The sequence below is a fragment of the Clupea harengus genome, chromosome 13 (genome assembly GCF_900700415.2).
Source record: "Clupea harengus chromosome 13, Ch_v2.0.2, whole genome shotgun sequence".
Taxonomy (NCBI): domain Eukaryota; kingdom Metazoa; phylum Chordata; class Actinopteri; order Clupeiformes; family Clupeidae; genus Clupea; species Clupea harengus.
Window position 1 is genome coordinate 13726378 of NC_045164.1, and position 19553 is coordinate 13745930.

Here is a 19553-nt window from a genome sequence, read left to right on the forward strand (position 1 = left end):
GATTGCACTGAGAAATGGGAGCACTGGTAGAAGATTAAAGGATGCCTGTTTCATAAGTGCATTTGGTCTTGCCTTTGAGACAGATCAAAGCCAAAGAGGAAAAAGGCTATTGTTGAAGCGAGACAGAATAATGACAATATTAACACAATTGAAACCAAGGTCAAATCATTGGCCCAGCAGCCGAGCCTCTTAAGTGGCGTCGTGGGGATTGCAGTAAGACCTTGAGTAGCAGCTCCGAGGGAGATATCTTTTCTCAGTCGAGGGGGGGAGGCTGTGTTCGTTTTAAGCTGTCGTACCTTACAGAGTCGATCCCGTCGAGGAGGGATCTTACCTGTCACTTCTCTCTGGCTGTTGACAGGCGGAGGCCGGAGGTGGGGACGTGTCTGGCTGCGCTGACGGCTGCTTTTCCTGTCACGTTCCTGGAGCCTCCTGTGGATGAGCACAACCCTTACTCTGTCTACGCCATGAGTAATGCAGAAGAAGGGGGTACTTCAGCACACGTTTTTCCCCCCAAATGTCCAAGTCACAATAGCATGTGTCGCTATCTCCACCACAGTGCAGTGAATGTCACCACGATTATCATCATCATCATCATCATCATCATAATTGGCTCACTTCATCACTCTCACTCTTCCCCTCTCGACTGCTCCCTGTCTTCTCTCTCTCCCTCTCTCTCTCTCCACCCCTCACCATGTCTTGTCAATCCCTCTCTTTCCCTCCATCCCTATCTCACGCTGTCTTCTCTCTCTCTCTCTCTGTCTCCCTCCCTGTGGTAATCAGTTGTGGCTGTGCCCTCTCATGCTGAAGAGGCGAGCCAGCTCCTGCCCTCCCTGTACCAGGCCCTGGGTGAGGTGGAAGAGCTGGTGCTGGCAGGGTCGGCCGCCCGACATGCTCTGCTGTCCCGGGTCACCGAGGTCACGCTCCCCCTGCTCTGCAGTTACTTCTCCCGCTGGGGCGGCGCAGAGGGGCCCAGGGAGAGCGTCTCCTCTCTCGGCCCCGAGCACACCAACACGCTGCTGGGCCACATCCTCTCCATCATTCACAATCACCTGGGGATAGCCGACGGAGCCTGGATGAAGCGCCTGGCAGGTGAGCCTGTGAAGAAGTGAAACTACACATTCAACATTCACCTTCATTGGCATTGGAACACATTCAAACATGCTCTGGAGACGGTCTTGCTAAAAAAGAAAGATTCTAGATCAGGAAGATTTTTTGACAATGTCTTGTTTTGAGGACTTCCTTGTTTACTCATAACTAATGGTGCTGTGTGTAATGGTTCATTAAGATTGACTTAAAAAAGGTTCTCATTCAGAACAGGAGAGGAATATCCTAATGAATCTTTCGTCCGTTCCAGTTGTGTCTCAGCCAATCATTGGCCAGGCAGAACCACAGCTCCTAAAGAGTCACTTCCTGCCCGTGATGGAGAAGCTGAAGAAACGGGCGGAGTCAGTTCTCCTGGAGGAGGAGCATTTGAAGACAGAGGGGAGGGGTGATACATCAGAGGCGGAGTTACACATCCAAGAGAAGTTTACAGTGTTGGTCCGTGACCTGTATGCTTTTTACCCACTACTCATTCCCTATGTGGACTTACACAGGTGAATACACACGCACACACACGCGCACACACACACACACACATACACACGCACACACACACACACACACACACACACACACACACTGACACACGCACACACACACGCGCACACACACACACACATACACATGCACACACACACACACACACACACACACACACACACACACTCACACTGACACACACACACACACACACACACACACACACACACACACACTCACACTGACACTGACACACACACACACTCACACACACACACACACACACACCCACGCACACACACACACACACACACACACACAAACACACACGGTAGTATTCAAACAGTACTGACCCATACATAATGATTGTTGTTATTTGTACATAGGGTTCTGGAGTATCAGTTCAAACATGGTTTGTGTTCTTGATGTTGTAGAGTAAGTTGGTTGAGAGAGCTAACTCCCGAGGCTGAGGAGCTCTTCAGTATGGTAGCAGACATCTTCATCTTCTGGGCTAAGTCTCATGTGAGCACTTCACAACAAATTCATGCATCACAAGTCTCAAATGTATTCTATACGAGACACACACACACACACACACACACATGCACAATGTTTTCCATATATGTAGCAAACACATTTTAGCTTGACACTTGGTAATTTTGACCCTTGAAATTTCATGTTTCACCAGAATTTCAAATGGGAGGAGCAGAATTTTGTGGTCCAGAATGAAATTAACAACACAGAGTTCCTGGTCAACATCAGCAGGAACACTAAGCCTACTTCAAAGGTGGGCACTGGTGCATGCATGGAACTTTTATGACCTATTAATTGGATAGTTTTTGTAGATAAGATACTCTCGTCTCATTAAGATAAACATTATGACAGTATTGCACAAATTGGTTGTACTTAGTGAATGTGAGTGAAATCAATAAAATGAAATGATGCGATTCATATCAATGTAATTTCTCATTGGATGAAAGAGAGGGGGAGCGCTGGATAAAGAAAGGAGGAAGTTGAGGAGAAAGGGGGACCGCTACTCCACTCACACCTCTCTCATCGTGGCCGCTCTGAAGAAACTGCTTCCTATTGGCCTGAGCGTCTGCTCTGCTGCTGACCAGGAGGTTATAGCCAAGGCTAAGACCCACCTATCTCAGGTAGAAGAATCTAGAAGATCACAAAGAGATGAGGTGATTCTCAAATGCCATCGGTGGCTCACCTGTTCCCTTTATCTTTCTGACATGTATCTATGTAGAAGGATACGGAGGAGGAGGTCAGAGAGATCATCCGCAAAGGCCTTCAGAAGCACTATATGGTGAAGCACACAGAACAAAATTCACCCACAAACTTTGTCTCTGGCTCATATTTTGTTGTTTGTGTCTCATATTTTGTTGTTTGTTGTTTTGTTTGACAGGATTTATTCAGAGGGGCTTGGAAAATTGAGGATCTGGATATAGAGCGGCTTTTTGGCATTGCTCGTGTCTTATTTCACCTGGACCAGGTGAACTCATTCACACTTTTATACTTGTTTTTGCCTTTCAGAAACTGCTGTGCTATTGTGTAATACAGTGTTACAAAATAGGGAGAGCCTGCGCTTGGCAGCTAAGATGTGTTGTCTAGGGGTGAATAAAATACAAGCTAGAAACCTCCTCTTCAGTAACTTTAACAAACAAACCAAAACAAATGCCTAACAACTAACCTACACGCTTGCCCTACGTGATGAAAATGAGAGAGGACACTTACCTGAGGCTCCCACGTCTCCCACGGCCCCCACGGCTCCCACGGCCCCCACGGCCCCCACTCCGGGGCCTCCACACCCCACGGCCCCCACTCCGGGGCCTCCACACCCCAGCTCTGGTCAACTCAAGCTTGGGTTCTTAAAGAGTTTGTTCAGTTCCATTCTTTTTGTTTTGTGGTGGTTATCCCAAATGCAGCCAACCGCTGTATCCAAATGCCACAGCCCAAGGGCTCACATGTGGAATGCCACCAGAGGGAAATCAATAGGCCTCTGCTCCTGCAAAGGGCCTAACCTAATTGAAAACAGTAGGCCTCTGCTCCTACAAAGGGCCTAACCTTCAAAGGTGAGAACAGGTATTTCTTTCAACCAATCAGCCACAGATCGTGACATCACTGAAGCCCCGCCTGTAAGTCAGTGCTTTCTTAACCATGTGACCTAACCTATCCTAACCTAACAACAGCATCTGTTTGAATGTGGCCCTCATGTTACCTGTGGTGCTGTTCGATGTCCTTAACTCCCTCAGGTTGAGAGGCCACATAGGACAAAGAAGGCTGTATGGAACAAACTGCTGTCCAAGCAGCGGAAGAGAGCAGTGGTGGCTTGCTTCAGAATGGCACCTCTATACAATTTACCCAGGTGTGTTATATTATTTATATGCCGCAAAATACTATTTAATGACAACAGTATGCCTAAAGTTGTTTTCTCCTTTGTACGTCGCTTTGGATAAAAGCGTCTGCTAAATGACTAAATGTAAATGTAAAGTTACGTTTTCTTTTTTTCTGCCTTTCTCTACTTCTATCCCTCCCACACATGCTCTCACTTTCCCCTTTTTCGCTTCAGGCACAGAGCAGTCAATCTGTTCCTTCTGGGTTATGGAAAAGGATGGATTGAAACAGAGGGCCATTCTTTTGAAGATAAGCTAATAGAGGATTTGACTGTAAGCATGGCTATTGTGTACTTATGACATAATCCAACAAAAGCATTAGTCCAAACTTCATTTCACTGTTAAGTTACTAAGTCAAATCCAAAATTCATTCATGTTTGAACAATTCAGGATGTGCAGTTAGTCATGTAAACACAGCCGTCTGTCTCCATGGTCAGATATGCCAATGGGTGCTTTGGGACTTTGTTTAGACAATTAGGCCATTTTTTATTGATGTTTCTTTTTTGGAAATCAATATGGCGAGATGAGTAACACATTATTTTCAGATGTTATGGGAAAGTGCTTCCATGTGTTTTGCTGGTTATAAGCGGCTCAGTATTTTTCTAGAGGTTTACTGCAAGGTTAACAGGCTTACATTTATATTACCACAAAAGTGTGTCTCAAAATATGTTCACGACACACACTACTGTAGGAGCAGTGATTGGGCGATGTCACTGTTTCGACTTTATTTGTGTAAATGGGTATTTATACATTGTTTGACAGAAAGTGGGTGATCAAGAACTGGAGGATCCTGAAGGAGAAGTTAATAATGAGCTGGAAGGGGGGGCACTTTGCTCTGACCCTCTCCATCAACTGATCACACTCTTCAGCCAAAGTGCTTTGACAGAAAGGAGGCATGTCAGGTTTGTGTAAAGATTTTTTATACCTGTGCCTGGTCTTTAGTATTATTTATATTTTCATGTCATCTTCTATTGGTATTACAAGGAGATAGAGCTCTCTAATATTGTCACTTTTTCTTGCTGGTTACGATGATCTCCTCTTTATATTCATAGCAGACTACAGGAAGACAGATTGTATATGTCCTTTGCAGAGATCATGTCTAAGGTGAGACCAGCCAACATTGTTTTAATAAAGTTATTATCTCAGGCAAAGTATTGCAACAAAAGTAAACAAAATGAATAACACCTGCCTTGGACTTCCTGAATCGGTTTAGTCAGTCAAGTTCAAAAGCATTCTGTCTTCTTTAGAAGACCTGGATGAAATGTATATGAAGCAAGGTTTCCACTAGGATTTTTTCTTGCCGGCCTAATGGCCGGAAAGAGCTTATTTTATCGAACAAATTCGAAACTTTTCAATAACAAGTTTCAATAACAATCTGTGTTAGAAATGCAAATAGAATGTAGCCTACCGGTATATAATGTACACCCAGGTTGACAAACAAATAACAACGTCCTCAAATCAGTTGGACTGTTGTCATCCTGGAGTGGGCATTTGGATGTAGGCGAGTAGCTAAATTGAACATGAATACATATGTGTCCAAATCCCAGCCGTCTGCCCTAGTGTAAGCTGCAACTGCAAATCATTTAATTTGATGCAATCAAACACTGTCAAACTGTCCTGCCTAGCAACCGTAGAAATTAAACTAAAGAAAGAAACTAAAGTTTAGCTTTTAAATGCACACATTTCAATATTCTAAAGCAAAAATGACTACAGAAATGCATTCGTTACAGTAGCTAGCAAGGCCGTTGGAAAACCATATTTCTTGCCATATTTCTTCAACCACACAAGATTATTATCAAAGCAATGGCACTATAAGAAGATAAATCACATAGCCTAAATAATGTATTTGTCAACATCAACAAAACGTGGCTCCGGTAAACAGAGCTGCCCCAGTGAAGTGAAGAAGCCTACTTACCTTGCTTAAGGTGGCTGGTATTTACCGTCACGTTATAGGCTACCTAACAAACGCAGAGATCCACTGATGTTTCCGATAGATTACACCCTTCTTGTGGAAATAGAACAATTTGATTAGCTAATCAGCATGATGTGTCTGACAATCAAAGATAGATTAACTATTCATGGCCACCACTGCGGACGTGGTCAAGGTTTTAGAGGGCGGACCTCAGACTAAAGCTTCATGGAAAATGAAACGTAATTGTGTACAATCTGTTTTCTTCACATACTGTCTACTGGCAATAGGAAGCGTATGGATTTTGAGACTCATCTATCAATAAAATAAAAAAATAACAATACGATATAGTTCTGTTATTGATTTATTTGCTTTGGTGAAAACACAAAATGATAGGTTTTATGTTTTGTATGAGCATTATTATCATTTACTCAGGCAAAAATAGGTAATTACCGGGTAAAGGAAACCCTGATATGAAAAGGTCTTTGCGTTTTATGTTTGCTTTACCATTTCCTCAGAGTTGCCATGGTGAAGAGGAGGATGAAGATGAGGTCAAGTCATTTGAGGTTTGAATGTTGAATGCATTCCCAGGTCCCTACTTTCCCATTCTGTCCTTCTTACTTGGTCAATAGTTCACTGTAGGTCACTTGTGTCAAAAACTAAAAAATGAAGTGGATGACTGATTTCTTCCAATGCTTGTCCAGGAGAAGGAGACGGAGAAGCAGAAACTTCTGTACGAGCAGGCCAGACTACACGAGCACGGAGCAGCCAACATGGTGCTCCAGACCATCAGCGCTAGCAGAGGTAACTATGGCAACAGAGGAGGTCAATTTTATTTTTGACCAAATTCAAAAAAGTCCCTGGCCTTTTATTCTCTTGAGGTTGAGTCATGGAATGGAACAAGTCCTCATATTTATATTTCAGTTTGACCACTCAATAATTTATCAACTCTTTCAAAAAGCGTTTCTTTGAAACTACACCTTGTGGTTAATTTATTTCTCTGGTCCAAAGGTAAGAAGGGCCCCATGGTGGAGGCTACACTCAAGCTTGGAATAGCTATCCTTAACGGAGGAAATACAAGTGTGCAACAGGTATGGTCATATTTATAACTCCTGATGTCCTCAATGGCCTTTTAATGTTGGGCTGAAATGCGGGACCTTCCAAGTCTAGTCTGTGCATAAATCTTAACTTTGACACAGTTAGTTTGATTAGGTGTTGCTAGACTCATTCCTCTCATTCACTAGTCAGCATGCTGCAATGACAATGGCACATCTTTGCGAGTATTACATTTTCTATGTGTCTAGTAGTGTCATTTATTTTGGATGCCTGCTCACAGATACCGTACATTTTTCTCTGTCTCTAAACAGACATTGTAGAAACTGTAACTTTGACATGAAATGCTTGTTAACGGGTATCTGCTGACATTTGGTTTCTGACAGAAAATGTTGGATTACCTGCAACAGAAGCGAGACGTGGGATTCTTTCAGAGCCTGGCGGGCCTCATGCAGTCGTGCAGGTCTGTCTGTCTGTCTGTCACCAGCTCAAGGCATTCTCTCTCTGTTTATTTGTTTTCTTGTTTAGTTTGTGTGTCTCTGTGTGCTATCACATGCTGTCTGATTGCCTTCCTCACAGCGTACTGGATCTCAATGCCTTTGAGCGGCAGAACAAAGCAGAGGGATTGGGCCTGGTGACGGAGGCCAGCTCAGGTGATCAATCCTATCAGTAATGAACAAATGGTCTTTGGAATAGAAAGAAAAACTCCTGGAAGTGGAGTAAGAATGGACTTGGGCCTTGAAATTGGTATTTCAATTGGTATTTTCCTGTCTCTCTCTCTGTCTTTGTCCATCCTGCTCTCTGTCCATCTCTCTCCAAGGTGACAAGGTAATGGCAGACGAGGAACTGACCTGTGACCTGTTCCGCTTCCTACAGCTCTTGTGTGAGGGACACAACTCAGGTAAACATATAGTACTGATTGGTGTAGGGTTCTCCTGCATAGTGCTGACAATATACACACTTAGATGTGATAGGGATCAACAGACTGTTTAGCAGACAGTTCTTGCTAGACGGACCAGATGCAGTTTCGCACAATGACATGGTACATTCACATTCACAGCATCTACTTATTTCGCATCAATACAGATTTTCAGAACTATCTCAGGACTCAAACGGGCAACAACACAACAGTGAACATCATCATATCTACAGTAGACTACCTCCTCAGGGTACAGGTAAGGTTTACTTCAATAAAAGTAGTTTATTTAATATTAAAATTGATTGAACTTGAGTAATGCTTTCTTTTTTTACTGCTATTTAATTTTGATATCACGTACTCAGGAGTCCATTAGTGATTTCTACTGGTACTACTCTGGGAAAGACAAGATGGATGAACATGGACAACGGCACTTCTCAAAGGCTGTTAGTGTTGCCAAGCAAGTCTTCAACACACTCACAGAATACATTCAGGTGCGTGGGGCTGTGTGTGAGCATATCATGTAGGTTATGTGAAATCCACTCTTACTTTGTTGCTATATTGTTTCAAAGTTTTATTATTCAATCTCACCTATGCAGTAAGCCACCATTTTGTATATTATTGTTGAAGAAATGAAGGTGTTCGTCTTCCCCTCAGGGTCCTTGTACAGGGAACCAGCAGAGTTTGGCTCACAGTCGATTATGGGATGCAGTCGTTGGATTCCTGCATGTGTTTGCCCATATGCAAATGAAACTCTCTCAGGTTTGTACAGCTCTTTCACGCCATTTTTATCTTAACCTGAAATTAACTATATTACTATGCATTGGGGTTGTGTCATGGTTAAGGGATTCCACACAAAACCAACAATCTGTTTTGATTCCTTGTTGTATAAGAAGAGTTGTTTAATTCTGTGTTCTGTGGCTAACCTGTCGAATTTGCATATGTTAACAGGATTCTTGTCAGATTGATTTGCTGAAAGAGTTGATGGATTTACAGAAAGACATGGTTGTGATGCTTCTCTCCATGCTGGAAGGTGATCATTTAAAAAAAAATATGTACGTGTGTTTGCCAAGAAAGCCTACGTACCTTTGAATGCTAACTCATTTCATCACCCAATAGGAAATGTGGTGAACGGCACTATCGGCAAACAGATGGTGGACATGCTGGTGGAGTCCTTCAGCAACGTGGAGCTGATTCTGAGGTTCTTTGACATGTTCCTGAAACTCAAAGACCTGACCTCATCTGACGCTTTTAAAGAGTTTGACCCTGACCGAAGGGGCCTCATCTCCAAGAAGGACATTCAGAAGGCCATGGAAGCCTGCCGGCTCTATTCGCTCTCCGACACAGAGTTCCTGCTCTCCTGCATGGAGACGGACGACGGGGAGCTGCTGGACTACCAGGCATTTGTGAAGCGCTTCCACGAGCCAGCCAAAGACATCGGCTTCAACATCGCCGTGCTCCTCACCAACCTGTCCGAGCACATGCCTGGAGATGCCCGTCTGCATAAGTTTCTGGAACTGGCGGAGAGCGTTCTCAGGTATATCTCAAGACCGTGTACATTTTTGCCTTTTGTTGCCTCAGCAACTCGATTTCATGGAGATGATTCTGATAAAAATCAGAGAACGGCCCTTTATGAGCAGGTCTTATCATTGAATTTGTCATGCTGTTGTTACAGAGAATGATTTTAATGGTGTTAATTCCTTCACAGGTACTTCCAGCCCCACCTTGGTCGTATAGAGATTCTGGGCAGTGCTAAGCGCATCGAGCGTGTTTACTTTGAGATCAGCGAGTCGAGCCGGACACAGTGGGAGAAACCTCAGGTGAAGGAGTCCAAGCGCCAGTTCATCTTTGAAGTCGTCAATGAGGGGGGAGAGAAAGAGAAGATGGAGCTTTTTGTGAACTTCTGCGAGGACACCATCTTTGAAATGCAGCTAGCTGCGCAGATCTCTGGTGTTGATGCTGGCGAAGGGACGACCGAAAAGGACGAGGACGAGGACGAGGAGGAGGAGGCTGAGAGGGGAAAACCCAGAGAAACGAGTATCTTTTCCCTCTCTGCAGTGATGTATGTTCTCCTGGCCCCTGTGTACTTCCTGATGATGCTGATGTCACTGCTCTCCGTGAGGAGCCTCCGGAAGCATCTAAGGAAGGTCACCTTGAAGGGTCTCATAGGTGTCACTTTCTCATTCTTCTTAAACCTTCTCACGGGCTTGGCCCAAGTGGTCTTCTGTGTGGTCTCCTCCATACTCTATATACTCTACCTGATCTTCATCAACGCGGGCATTATTGAGATGGTGAAGGACATGACCCTCACTGACCTGTTAATTGACGTCCCTGACCCCAGCCTGGATGAGGCCTCTGCGGTGCACGTCGGGTTGGGGGATGGAGTCGGAAAACACTCGGACACCGACTCCTCCCAGGAGGACCTGAGTGGAGTGGATCTGGACATGGACCTCTCAGCTGTGTCCAAAGACCCGCTGGTCGCCACAGACGTCTTCGGGCTGCGCATAAGGAAGGAGGGCACCAAGTTCAGACTCATATCTCATGACAACAGCACCAGCCTAGATCAACTTCTCTCGGGCTCCGCTGAGCTCACTGACGCCGCTGACCTTAGGGGGAAACAAAAGGTATTGTGATTGGGTATCGTGTATTGTGATTTCCTGTCAACAAGTACCAGCTGGTTTAATGAACTTGAGAACTGCAGTCTCATAAAAAAAACATTTGGCCCATTAGGGTGAGCCAGACACTACCTGCATCTGATAAGCTTGTGGTGTCTATCAGTTTATGCAGGTCTCTGTCCAATTTGAGTGCAGCCTTACCAACACAAAAACCCAGATATTTTTAGCATCTGCCAGCTTTCCCCTGCAAATTGCCAGTCTGACTCAGGAAGGCAGAAACCAATCAAACTTGCTGTTCTCTCCACTCTGGTGACATTTGGAAACATATATTGTATGCAGCAGGGGCCATTTTAGGTTTAACATGAATGGTGCAATATATTTTGAACCCGGTCAATGTTAGTTCAAGTCTTACCACAAGTGTGATATATTTATATCCAATAGCCTAGAGGCTTGTGAAGGCTGTGCACATGCTGGTTTGTTGGGACCTTGTATTCAGGACACACTTAACACACACCTTGTATTTCAAGAAACCCACCCTGGACCCGGAGGTTCTAGGCAACTACAGGCCTATCTCAAACCTTGCCTTCCTGTCCAAGGTGTTAGAGAAGGTAGTTGCTTCTCAACTTCAGGACCGCCTCAAACACAACAACTTGTTTGAAAAATTTCAATCAGGATTTCGTTCAGCCCACAGCACTGAAACAGCTTTGCTCAGGGTGACGAATGACCTGCTGATGACAGCCGATGCAGGATCACCCTCACTCCTCATCCTCCTGGACCTGACTGCTGCATTTGACACAGTGGACCACACTATCCTCCTAGAGCGCCTCCACACCACCATTGGACTATCAGACTCTGCACTCAAGTGGTTTCAGTCCTACCTTTCTGGCAGAACTGAATATGTCTCACTGGGAAGATGCAAGTCCAGACAGCTCCCTGTCTCCTGTGGTGTTCCGCAAGAGTCGGTCCTCGGCCCCATCCTCTTCATTATTTACATGCTCCCCCTCGGTCGTGTCATCAGCAGACATGGGATGTCTTTCCACTGTTATGCTGACGACACACAGCTTTATATCAAAACTGCCCCAAACCCCACTGCAGCCATGTCATGTCTCACCGCCTGTCTTGGGGAGATAAAGGCATGGATGAGCAACAACTTTCTCCAGCTAAACAGTAGCAAAACCGAAGCCCTTCTTGTTGGCACTCCACACCAGGTTCAGTCATCCTCCTTAACTCATCTCACCTTCGACAGCCAGGTCATCCCCCTCTCCTCCACAGTCACTAATCTCGGAGTTAGGTTTGACCCTCACCTGACCTTTAATGACCATATAAAACACCTGTGCAAAACCTCCTTTTATCATCTAAGAAACATCTCCAAACTCCGCCCCACTTTAACCCTATCAGATGCAGAGAAGCTTGTCCACGCCTTTATCTCCTCAAGACTGGACTATTGTAATTCGCTTTTCTATGGGATCACTGGCAAGAACATCCAGAAGCTGCAATACATCCAAAACAGCGCTGCCAGGATCCTGATGAGGGTCCGGAAATATGAGCACATAACACCAATATTACACTCACTACACTGGCTCCCTGTCTCTTTCCGGATTGACTACAAAGTCCTTATACTCACCCATACATGCATAAATGGGCATGCACCTCCCTACATGCAAAAATGAATTACTCCCCAAACCTCCACCTGCACCCTCAGGTCTTCAAACAGCTCGCTCCTCCGCGTCCCCAAAACAAAGCTCCGCACCATGGGCGACCGGGCCTTTTGCTCGGCAGCGCCACGCTTATGGAACAGCCTCCCTGACCACCTAAGGGCAACGCAGACGCTGGACTCCTTTAAAGCTGGACTAAAAACATTTTTATTCAGGAAGGCATTTCTGGCCTTGTGTTAAATCGTATGTTAAAATGTTAAAAGGTTTTCTATTATGCTTATGTTAATTCATTTTTATTTTATTTTATTATTATAGTTAGTTTTTAATATGTTGGCACTCTGAGATTCTTTTGAATGAAGAGTGCATTACAAATAAAATAAATTATTATTATTATTACTTATAAAGGATCTTTACAGTTAGACATGTGTGCTCCACGACTGCTCCTCCAAAGCTTCAATCAAGATGTTATCAGACACATACATCACCTCGGATCAGTGGTCTGTGCACAGTCTGAGGGTGAGATGCACCACTAGGTGCTCAGCTCCACTGCTGGGCCAAATTGCCTACGCATGTGCTGTCTGGAAACATTTGGCAAGGCGACATGCCGTCAAGCAAGGCTGCTCCTCTCCGCTTCATCAGGAATGTGTTGTCTTTGAAGCTCAGCGCTTCAAAGTGGTACATTGTCAGTGGAGTAGGTTGCTGTCAAATAATATAATGAGGAAAAACAAAACTCAGTGCTTTTAACTAAGATGTCCGATATAGAGGACAGGACATTCTATGCTAATATTAAATATGCAGCTGTTTTGTACTTGTTGAAGACGTCAATGAACAGGGTGAGGACAGATTCTCCCTGGGTTTGGCTCCACAGCCAAATCTCATTGACTTATAGGGATCATTAATATGTCCTCTGAAAAAGCAGTTCTAACTCTTACCTTGGTGTTGTTTTAGGTGTCTGCACTCAAGACACCGTACTGTGAAGAAAAGAAAGAGACAGTGACTGAAAAAGCAGAGTGAGTTGGTCAACAATTAAGCTCTTTTTTTTCCAAAGGTGCTGACAGATAGACTTGAAGTATACATATTTAAAACATCTCATTATCTAGCTGACTAGCTTGTCACAGAAAAATCTTTATGTAATCTTTATGTAATGGCAAAGCAAGGCAAGGTTATGTATATAGTGATAACACAGTGCATACGCATTGGTTATTAAAATGAGCCGATAGCAGTATTTCATTTTATTTTATTTATAAATGTTGTTCTCAGCGGAGAGGATGATGAAAAGAAGGAGGAGAGGAAGGAGTGCAAGCAGAGGTGGAGAGCCAGGCAGCGGCGTTGCTCAAAGCAGGAGGATGAACATGTCCAGGAGTCAGCTTTTTGGAAAACCTTGAGCTCCTATCAGAGAAGAATGCTTGTACGATTAATGGATACACAAAAATCATTTAGAAAAACATTTCTGTTTATGCAGAGATTATGCATCCATCAATATTTTAATTATTATATTCATCACTTCATTACATGCGCTTCCACTCACAATACTATTCTATGTGATTTCACAGAACTGCTTCGCCAGGAACTTCTACAACATGCGATTTCTCGCCCTGTTTGTTGCTTTTGCTATCAATTTCATCCTTCTGTTTTATAAGGTAATAGTGTTTTCTTTGAAAATCATTTTATACCAAGTATTAGACATTGAGTAACGATCAACATGATCTTTCTACCCTGTTGTTGAAATACATCCATAAGGACCTAGTAGACACCCTGATATTCATTTCATTTCTATTGGTCCTTACACTGCTGAGATATTGAGTTAGTCATCCATGTTTAAGCCATGACCACATGCTGTCACCCCTGCTCACGTGCTCAGGTCTCCTCATCATCTGTGGCTGTAGATGAAGAGGACCCAGAGGGGTCTGCGTGGTCTGACAGCCCAGATGATGTGAGCGTGGAGGGGCCGATGCCGACCGTGGACACCCCGTCTTCAGACACGGCCCCTTTTATCCTGGAGGAGAGCAGCGGCTACATGGAGCCCTCTCTGCGTCTCCTGGCCATCATTCACACCCTCATATCCTTCTGCTGTATCATCGGCTACTACTGTCTGAAGGTGACAAAGTACACATGCTCAGAAGCTTTGAAAAACGACCTCACTGTATCTTATTACTGACATATTTGTTTTTGTTGTGGTCATTTTTATGGGTATGTCAGGTTCCCTTGGTGATTTTTAAGCGGGAGAAAGAAGTAGCGCGCAAGCTTGAGTTTGATGGCCTCTATGTGACGGAGCAGCCCTCTGAAGATGACATCAGAGGACAGTGGGACAGACTCGTCATTAATACTCCGTAAGATCATCATTCATTAGCGATACTTTTTGTGCTTATTTGTGTGATAATCACATTTTCAGTGGATCATTTTTGAAAAAAAATGTGGAAACTCATTCATTTATTGTTTGTATGTATGTATGTATGGATGTATGGATGTATGGATATATTTATGATTTATGTATGTATGTTTCTTATATTTTATGACTGTAATTGTGTATGTGTGTGTATTTGTGTTCCTTTCAGGTCTTTTCCGAGTAACTACTGGGATAAGTTTGTGAAGAGGAAGGTATGCCTTTTTGCAGCATTATAATTTAAAGCTGAAGTCCCAAAAGTCCTTTTATAGTAGGTGTTATGAAAATGGGTCTGAGAGGCACTGCGTGTCCGTGTCTGTGTGTGTGTGCGTCTTTCCAGGTGATGGATAAATATGGGGATTTTTACGGCTTGGCGCGGATCAGCGACCTGCTGGGTCTGGATCGAGCCGCTCTGGACTTCAGTGCCCTGGGCATGGAGAGGAGGAGACCCAGGTGAGAGCACTCCCTCTCAGCCCTGTAAGTTAGTCAAGCTGCCCGTTACCTCCGCCTCTTCCACGCTCCACCAGTTTAACGGTGAAACAGGCAGGCAGGGAGCCACTGCCAGAAGATGGCAGTGAGGGTCAACCTGAAAAGCCTGGGACATGTTATTGCTGCAGAATAGAGGATGAGAACAGCGAGACTGACAAGACCTTTTCATCCTTTTAGGTTGAGCTCCATTGACATGAAGTACCAGATATGGAAACTTGGTGTGGTGTTCACTGATAATGTAAGTGTAAAGTCTGAAGGTTCCTAGAGTCAAGATGTAGAATCTGACTTCAACTCTCAACTTCTTTTTTGTTCCTGTGAGTATTGCGTCTGAAATGCCGTGAAGGCATAGGCTATGTCCCAAATGGATGCCCTTGTATAGTACTACAAATGAAATATCCATATGAACATGGTGATGATTCATAAACCATCAGGTAATCACTCTTCCTTTTTCTTTTTCTTTTTATCTCTGGCTTATCTAGTCTTTCCTGTACCTGGCTTGGTATATGTCTGTGTCTGTCCTTGGCCACTATAACAACTTCTTCTTTGCTGCTCATCTGCTGGACATCGCTATGGCCTTTAAAACACTGAGGACCATTCTCACCTCCGTCACACACAATGGCAAACAGGTACTGTCACATACACACCATACTCTAAATATCACCATAGCAGGATCAGAGTGCTTTGGTTCTTATATGAATAATATGAATGTGTGCACCACAGCTGGTGTTGACCCTGGGGCTGCTGGCTGTCATAGTCTATCTCTACACAGTCGTTGCCTTTAACTTCTTCCGGAAGTTCTACAACCAAAGTGAAGACGGTGAAGGTGTGGACATGAAATGTGACGATATGATGACAGTGAGTATTGATTATTGATTATTCCCCCCTCTGTGTCGCTCGCATGTGTAGTGTGTGTGCTGGAGTCTAATCCTGTTAGATGGATTTGTGTGTGTGTGTTTGAATGCAGTTGTGTTACGTGTTATTTAGGCTTTTAAATAGATAATCATCTGCTGCTTTAGTGGCTCCCAGGCCAGGCTTTATAGATCTCAGTGTGCTGGTGGGCATTTACCTGTCAGTCACTCCGCTGAGCCAGTCTGATGATGTCTTCAGTCTAATCACTACCTCGGAAGCCAGACAGAAAGCTAATCAGTTCATCTCCTCTCCAAATGAGGCAGGGCTAGGGTGAATTACTGGAGTCATGCACGGCACAGTGATAATGCTGTACAATATTTAATATGCCTGTTGCACGACTGCTGAACTGCCATTGTGTGTTTTGTGTCTGATGTTTCTCCCTGGCAGTGTTACATGTTTTGTGTAAAATGTCTGATGTTTCTCCCTGGCAGTGTTACATGTTTTGTGTAAAATGTCTGATGTTTCTCCCTGGCAGTGTTACATGTTTTGTGTAAAATGTCTGATGTTTCTCCCTGACAGTGTTAGATGTTTTGTGTAAAATGTCTGATGTTTCTCCCTGGCAGTGTTACATGTTTTGTGTCAAATGTCTGATGTTTCTCCCTGACAGTGTTACATGTTCCACATGTACGTGGGGGTGAGAGCTGGGGGGGGCATCGGGGATGAGATTGAGGATCCCGCCGGAGACGAGTCGGAGTTCTACCGCATCATCTTCGACATCACCTTCTTCTTTTTCGTTATAGTTATCCTGCTAGCAATCATACAAGGTACATCACATTTCATCCACTCAACCTTTGAAAGGGAAAGCTCATCTTTACTGCATGAAGGGGACTGGGGTATATGTTATTTTGATATCAAATTATTTTATTTTACTTTCTTTCAACCTCTCCACTAAATTATGGTATTAATAATAGCATGAAGTTGGATATGTATTACCATCCCCAACATATACCAACTCATCCCAACATGAATACTGATTTAGATATTTGTATTTATGAGTTGAGTTCTCAATCTTTTGGGTTGCTCTGAATGTACTCTTACTCTTAGTTGATGCTAGTGTCAGGCACCTTGTTTGGCAGTTGTGGAGCATAACCTCACACATGTGTCTCTATGTCCCATTCCTCTCCTCCGCCTTTCCCTGGACATGCATTCCCCACCTTTGGGTGCAGGTCTCATCATTGATGCATTTGGAGAGCTGAGAGATCAGCAGGAGCAGGTCAAGGAGGACATGGAGGTGTGACCAGCACACGTCTCGCACACACAATACCTCAACTAACAAGGCCTTCCAAATACACCCAGGATGGTGGATGTCTCTTTATACCCTCTACTAACTCCATGGTCAAGTCTGAGAAAGATATAAGCACATGTATTACCTTGTGCATAACTGTGACGATGTTACTCAAAGCCATTAATATAAATATATATAAATATAACATATAATATATTATCTTTCTCTTTGTTTCATGGCCCCTCGCTGGTGTAGACCAAGTGCTTCATCTGTGGCATCGGTAATGAGTACTTTGACACCATGCCCCATGGATTTGAAGTGCACACGCTGCAGGAACACAACCTGGCCAACTATCTGTGAGTACAGCTGCTGCTGCTCCTGCTACTGCTGCGGTATTGTCCTCCAGCCCCTGCTGTCTCTACAGAGCAGAATCAGATAGAGCTGAGGGGTTCCTGCAGCCACATGCGCACTCTCTCTCTCTCAGGACTGGGCTGCATGCTGCAGTATCTTACTGAGTGTCTGAATGCTCCCTCTGCTCCTACTTACAGATTCTTTGTGATGTACCTCATCAACAAGGATGAAACCGAGCACACTGGCCAGGTACTGCAGCTCTCTGTCACACACAACAACACAACACGCATGACATGACTCTGTGCAAGGCTTGTGTGTTACGACATTACATTTACTGTCTTTTATCTGCGTCGAAAAACAGAAAGTTGAAGTGGCATGGCCAGGGCCCTGTAAAACAGTGTTGTATTTCATCCATGGCCAAGGCCCTGTAAAACAGTGCTATATTTCATCATTTTTTTACGTGAAGAACTACTGTCCTTAACTCTCTTGTCTGTTTTGTTCCACAGGAATCGTATGTATGGAAGATGTACCAGGAGCGCTGCTGGGAATTCTTCCCAGTGGGAGATTGTTTCCGTAAACAATATGAGGATCAGCTTAGCTAAGAGTCTGGTTTGCTCCCTAAGGCAGTGCAATATGGCTTGGTGACTGCGGTACATATTTTTGGCATTGTTGCACTGAATCTCCCAACCAAAGATCTGTTACAAATTTAGAATCAGGCCATATGCACATCACGCATAATCTCATTTATGTGATAATTAGTGCCTGTTAATTATGTATTGCTAGTCACTATAAAACGTCTTAGTTGCTGTGTGTGGTTTCAGACTCAGTATTTCATTAAAATAACACTGCACTAACACTGTGCAGACTGTGGTTGTTCATTGTGTCAGGCAGACATACATCAACTTCTCAGTCTTTTCCAGACTCAGGTATATTGTGGTTTAGTGGGCACCAGTTCCACAGTGTATGGTGACATCCTTAATCTATCAATGTATCATTACTGGAGGAGAGGAAGCCAAGAGGGATTATGTTACGTCAGGGCTGTGATCTGCCCACAGTCACAAGCCCCAGTGTGAGAAGGTTGCTTTCACACAAGAATAATACAAAAGTCAAGCAAAAACTCCAGCAAGAAACCCCAAAATATTGTTTCCAATTTTTGTTTTGATAGTGCTGATTACTTCCATTCAAAATTGCAGTATAGGCTCTTTCTAATGAATAGAGAAAACCAGCCACAGAACTAGCTGCTGTACGTATATAAAGGTTAAAAAATCACTGTAGGCTACAATGTCCTGGTTGAGTTCTGATGTTTAAGTTTGACGACACTAGAATAAGGAATCAGAATAAGGTTGTAGAATCTCTCTACAACCCAAAATGCATCTGTCTCTTTGCAATGCAAGGATATTTGTGTTCATGCCGTCTTATCCTCTTGAAAAAAATGAATGTGCTACACATAACCATTAAATAGTGTCTCACTGCTGTAAGTCTGCCTTGCCCTGCCATTAACCCTTCTGTACAGCCCCTGCAGAGGAACAGTCTTATCTCTTTATCGCTAAGCTCCATATTATCATAATAATATTCTGTCTGCATATCATTAAAAGAGCAGTGTATTAGTGGCAGCGTATATGGTATATTTCCTGGCATGCTCATTGTTCTGTTACTGGGCCTGCTGCTTCCATCTGTAATGATTGGCTCTTGGCCTTGTGCTTAAATCAGCCTCCTTGCTCTTTCTTCCTTTGCTCATCATTTGCACAAAACCTCCTCCCCGCTCCTCTCCATTGTCTCACCCATGCTATCTCTCCATCTTCTGGCACAGTGTTCATCCCCCCCTCTCTCTTCTCTTTCATTATCCCCTCCACTCCAATGAGTGTTCATTTTCAGTCCCTTCTTTTGTTGAAGTTTTTATCTTTCTTCTCCTTTCGTCCACTAAAATGTGTTTTTTTATGCTGAGTCAGTATGATCAGCCTTATTGGGATTCTGAAGGGGAGCAGAGCCGTGCTGATTGGCCACCATGATGGAGTACATCATGCTCTGCTGGGGTGCCATGTGTCCCTGAGCACACGGCATCTGTGAT

General features: G+C 44.0%; 1 protein-coding gene across 2 annotated transcripts in view; it reads left to right on the forward strand.

Annotated features, from left to right (window-relative positions):
* Positions 1–18341, forward strand: part of ryr2b (ryanodine receptor 2b (cardiac)) — a 51740-nt gene extending 33399 nt beyond the window's left edge. Inside the window, exons 65-103 of one of the 2 annotated variants that reach the window (XM_031578741.2) lie at positions 359–486; positions 781–1089; positions 1355–1595; positions 2016–2103; positions 2270–2368; positions 2562–2735; positions 2834–2893; positions 2993–3079; positions 3840–3952; positions 4157–4253; positions 4743–4882; positions 5033–5084; positions 6408–6455; positions 6594–6693; positions 6901–6980; positions 7329–7405; positions 7522–7595; positions 7763–7843; positions 8029–8117; positions 8224–8352; positions 8516–8620; positions 8810–8891; positions 8978–9395; positions 9567–10482; positions 13077–13138; positions 13389–13536; positions 13682–13768; positions 13990–14226; positions 14328–14458; positions 14684–14726; positions 14852–14964; positions 15178–15238; positions 15480–15626; positions 15721–15855; positions 16517–16673; positions 17076–17140; positions 17390–17490; positions 17683–17734; positions 17992–18341. In XM_031578741.2, coding sequence (XP_031434601.1) covers positions 359–486; positions 781–1089; positions 1355–1595; positions 2016–2103; positions 2270–2368; positions 2562–2735; positions 2834–2893; positions 2993–3079; positions 3840–3952; positions 4157–4253; positions 4743–4882; positions 5033–5084; positions 6408–6455; positions 6594–6693; positions 6901–6980; positions 7329–7405; positions 7522–7595; positions 7763–7843; positions 8029–8117; positions 8224–8352; positions 8516–8620; positions 8810–8891; positions 8978–9395; positions 9567–10482; positions 13077–13138; positions 13389–13536; positions 13682–13768; positions 13990–14226; positions 14328–14458; positions 14684–14726; positions 14852–14964; positions 15178–15238; positions 15480–15626; positions 15721–15855; positions 16517–16673; positions 17076–17140; positions 17390–17490; positions 17683–17734; positions 17992–18087 — 5422 coding nt within the window. In that variant the 3' untranslated portion in view covers positions 18088–18341. The remainder of the gene's footprint in view (positions 1–358; positions 487–780; positions 1090–1354; positions 1596–2015; positions 2104–2269; positions 2369–2561; positions 2736–2833; positions 2894–2992; positions 3080–3839; positions 3953–4156; positions 4254–4742; positions 4883–5032; positions 5085–6407; positions 6456–6593; positions 6694–6900; positions 6981–7328; positions 7406–7521; positions 7596–7762; positions 7844–8028; positions 8118–8223; positions 8353–8515; positions 8621–8809; positions 8892–8977; positions 9396–9566; positions 10483–13076; positions 13139–13388; positions 13537–13681; positions 13769–13989; positions 14227–14327; positions 14459–14683; positions 14727–14851; positions 14965–15177; positions 15239–15479; positions 15627–15720; positions 15856–16516; positions 16674–17075; positions 17141–17389; positions 17491–17682; positions 17735–17991) is intronic. The other variant, XM_031578742.2, reaches the window with a different exon arrangement.
* The last annotated feature ends 1212 nt before the right edge of the window (positions 18342–19553 follow it).